The sequence below is a fragment of the Talpa europaea genome (assembly GCF_964194135.1).
Source record: "Talpa europaea genome assembly, chromosome: 15".
Classification (NCBI taxonomy): domain Eukaryota; kingdom Metazoa; phylum Chordata; class Mammalia; order Eulipotyphla; family Talpidae; genus Talpa; species Talpa europaea.
In genome coordinates, this window is record NC_140083.1 from 31,458,595 (window position 1) to 31,462,008 (window position 3,414).

The 3,414-nt window shown below is 48.8% G+C and overlaps 1 protein-coding gene across 1 annotated transcript; it reads right to left on the bottom strand.

Annotated features, from left to right (window-relative positions):
• Positions 1-2,856: 2,856 nt before the first annotated feature.
• On the bottom strand, positions 2,857-3,150 carry ATXN7L3B (ataxin 7 like 3B; the record flags this gene model as incomplete). The annotated part of the gene is made up of 1 exon (XM_084255647.1): positions 2,857-3,150. The coding sequence occupies one exon, from the start codon at positions 3,148-3,150 to the stop codon at positions 2,857-2,859; it is 294 nt and encodes a 97-aa protein (XP_084111773.1).
• Between the last annotated feature and the right edge of the window lie 264 nt (positions 3,151-3,414).

A 3,414-nucleotide genomic window follows, 5' to 3' on the forward strand; every position in this document is an offset into this window, starting at 1 on the left:
ACTAATGTATGGAAGAAAAAGCCACAAACCACAGAAGAAATTTGTAAAGAACCCCTCCCCCCCATACATACACACACACTCACACGCACACTCACACTCTCAAATACGTAATAGAATTACAGGGTGATCAATACACTTAGTTGAGGCGGGAAGGATAGCAATTCTGCGGTTAGAGGGCAGAGGCAGGGAAAGGGAGAATTCCTAACCAGTCAACTATATGGTAGGGAGCATTCTCTCTCCCCCAAAAGAAGTTACTTTGTCCCTCAGGGCACCTGCTGGACCTAGACCTCCTCATACCCATCCAGGGCATGGGGCTACTTCCCTCATAATGGGAGGAGAGGGGTCAAGAAACAAACAAAACCAAGAGGGAGGTAATGTGAATCAACCATTCCTCAAAACTACTTCCTACTTCTTCCTCTAACCAGGAAAAAAGGCCTGAAAGGAAATAGCAATGTCACAATCTGAATACCCTCTCTGCAGAAAAGTGGACTATGGTTTTTCCTTCAGCCTGTTTTCTGGATGTTATTTGGAAGTAGGACAGAATCTCACTTAAGACTCTTCTCCCTCTGCATCCCCTTAATAGGAGGTATTTGCAAAAATTCAGATAGAGAACTCAAAATTATTTTAGCTGTTGCCCAAGTCTGACTTTTTAAAACGTTATCACAATCCTCTGTGACTAGGCCCCAACCCTGAGCAGGACTTCGCTAGGGGGAGAATGCAGTAATAGTCAGTCTTGAGGGTCTATCACTATAATTAATTTAACTCTCTAGGGTATGTAACCCAACTCAATCCATACCGTCCAAATAGCTCCTTCTGTGATAAGGAAGGATACATGCACAGCAAGGGTTTCAGAAAATGGATCAGGACCAACTTCATCCCTGTGTGTGTGTTAAGTTAGCCTTTACTGCTCTTCTGTCGAGGTCCTAAGAGGCATTTACAGAATGGAGGTGGGAAGATGTAACTCCTCATGATTTAAGACACAGCAGGAAGGCATACTAGCAAGGCAGTCCTATAGGAGAAATGCTTAGGCTCCACACTGCCTTTCATATACAAAAAATTACATTCTCTCGCCATTCTAATCCCAATAGAGGGAGCCATAAGAAAGATTCTTTTCTGAGTCTCCCACAAAAGCAAGAGGAAATAAAGAAAACTAAATTCAAGGAAAGGAAACCAGGCAGGCTTCTGAAGCAGGAACAACACCGAGAGAGGAACTGAAACTGGTCAATTTGAATAGAGGGTGTCAGGCAGCACCTGGGGTCATGAGCTGCACCAGATAGAAAGTGGAGCCAGGGACAGGAGGAACATGGGGCCAAGCCAGACAGATGAGGCTGGACCCCTTATGGGGCACAGAATGAGGTAAGAAAACATTTCAAATAAAGCAGCACCATTCCCGCTCACCTTGGGACTCCCACCCGTCTACACTTCATAAGCCCTCAATCGGAGTAAAGTAGAGGGTAGTTTTGATATGTGGCTCACACTTCCCATCCACCCCCACGCCATTTCCTAAAGCCAGGGGATTTCTGGAGGCCCTTTCCTGACTTCCAGCAACAAAAGGGTGGCTCTTGTTAAGAAGATTTAAAAGGGGCCAAGTAGAAAGGGCTGCCCTTTGTGAGAGGCAGAGAAGGTGACTGTTTAGATGTTCACCATAGCAGAGTTCTGTGACGGTCCAACTCAAAGAACAGAGGCAGTCACCAGGATACTGCAGTCAGATGAGCGCAGATCCAGCCTTCCTCTTCCTTGGCTCCTAGAACTAACCCATTCACATTATTGAGGGCAGCTGGGAGAGGTTCCCTCTGGGCTCAGCTTTCAAACCACAGCCTACTGCAACAGCCATGATGCTCTTCTGTAGTTACTCCTGCCCTGTGGTGGAGGCAGGCAGTCATCTGCATTATGACCAAGCTAGACAACTAACTCAAAGTAGGAAAATGACTGCCCCACCCAACTGTTGTACACAGAATAATATATCCAGATAAGAATCTTGCATTTAGGGATGATGCATAGCTGCAGAGGCCCTTGCTACCTCCCCAAGGGATCATGACTAAATCAACCTGTTAGGATAACCAAGTTGTCCAACTGTCAAGCTTATGCCAATGAGTGGGATGCACAAAAGAGGGCTCTGTTCAGCAAAAGGCTTGCCCTTGTCCCCAAGTCTGCTGAAGTCATTGCTATATGCTGGACATTTGCAAAACTGGTGGCATTGTCCTTTTCTTCTCGTTGGAGGCCAAGACCACACAGCTTCCCCTGCCAAATTCAGGTAGAAATTCTTTCTTGGTTTTCTCAAACTGGAACTGTTAATATCCAGCTCTCATACCTTGTCTTCATTTGTCTTGAAGAAGACCACACTGGAGACCCGGAAATCAGAGGCAGTCCCACTGAGGCCCAAAGATGAAGGCCTCACCAGTTAACATCTGAACTGTCAGTTATCCAGGAAGCCCTTGACATCAGGCAGACGGAAAGTCTGAGGGCCCAGAGAATTTCATACGCTGAGCACACAACTACTCTCCTGTGCACTGGGGTCAGTACAGGGATCTTGTACACATCCTGGCGTTTAAAGATCAACCCGCCCTGCATGGTGCGTGCAGGATGAACAGTAGCTCCTCTCCTGCCCAGGGTTTCAAAGCTGACCCCCTCAGGTAACACACTTAGAAAAGAATCCGAACTCCTAAATTCTCCACTCTGGTTTTTCTAAGGCTAGGATCTTCAATGGGAATTGGGACTTTTGTCTGAAAAAAAAAAAAAAAAAAAAAAAAAATTTTTTTTTTTTTTTTTTTCCTTCTACTTCGCTACCTAACTTCTCCAAACCACAGGACCGGTCTATGTCATTGTCCTGGTCGCTCTCAGACTCTCAAGGGGCAGCTACTGGAACTCCGGAGGAGAGCGTTGCAGCTGCTGATCAGGCCCGTTCCCCGACTCTCCAGGCAGGGAGCAGAGCGGGAGGCGGCACGCGCCTTTATCTTCCACCGGCTGAATGCCAAAATCCTTCACGTTCCCAGTCTCTGCGAACTCCAGGTAGAAGTAGCCACACTTGACTGCCCGGTGCACCTCAAAGCAGAAGCCCAAACAAGAATCCTCTATCAGATCTACGTATATCTCCTGCGCGATGGCCTCCAGCTTGTTAGTATCCAGGTTGGCCAACGAAATTTCCTCCATTTTAATGCGTAAATGACTGTGGAGAGGACGCTCGTTTTACTCACAGCAGAACCGGCAGCAGCGCGTCGGGCTCCGCGGGCCGCGCCTAGGCCTAGAGGCCTCTCAGGGCCGCGTCCTCCGGCGGCGGGGGCGGGAGGGGGGGTCCGCGACGGCACAGGCGGCGGTGACGGAGGCCGGCGGCGACGGCTCCGGAACCCCAAGTCGTTCGTTTCCTTTGGAGGCTCCGGGAGGAGGGCTGGGCGCTCGGGCTGGCCCCGGACTCAC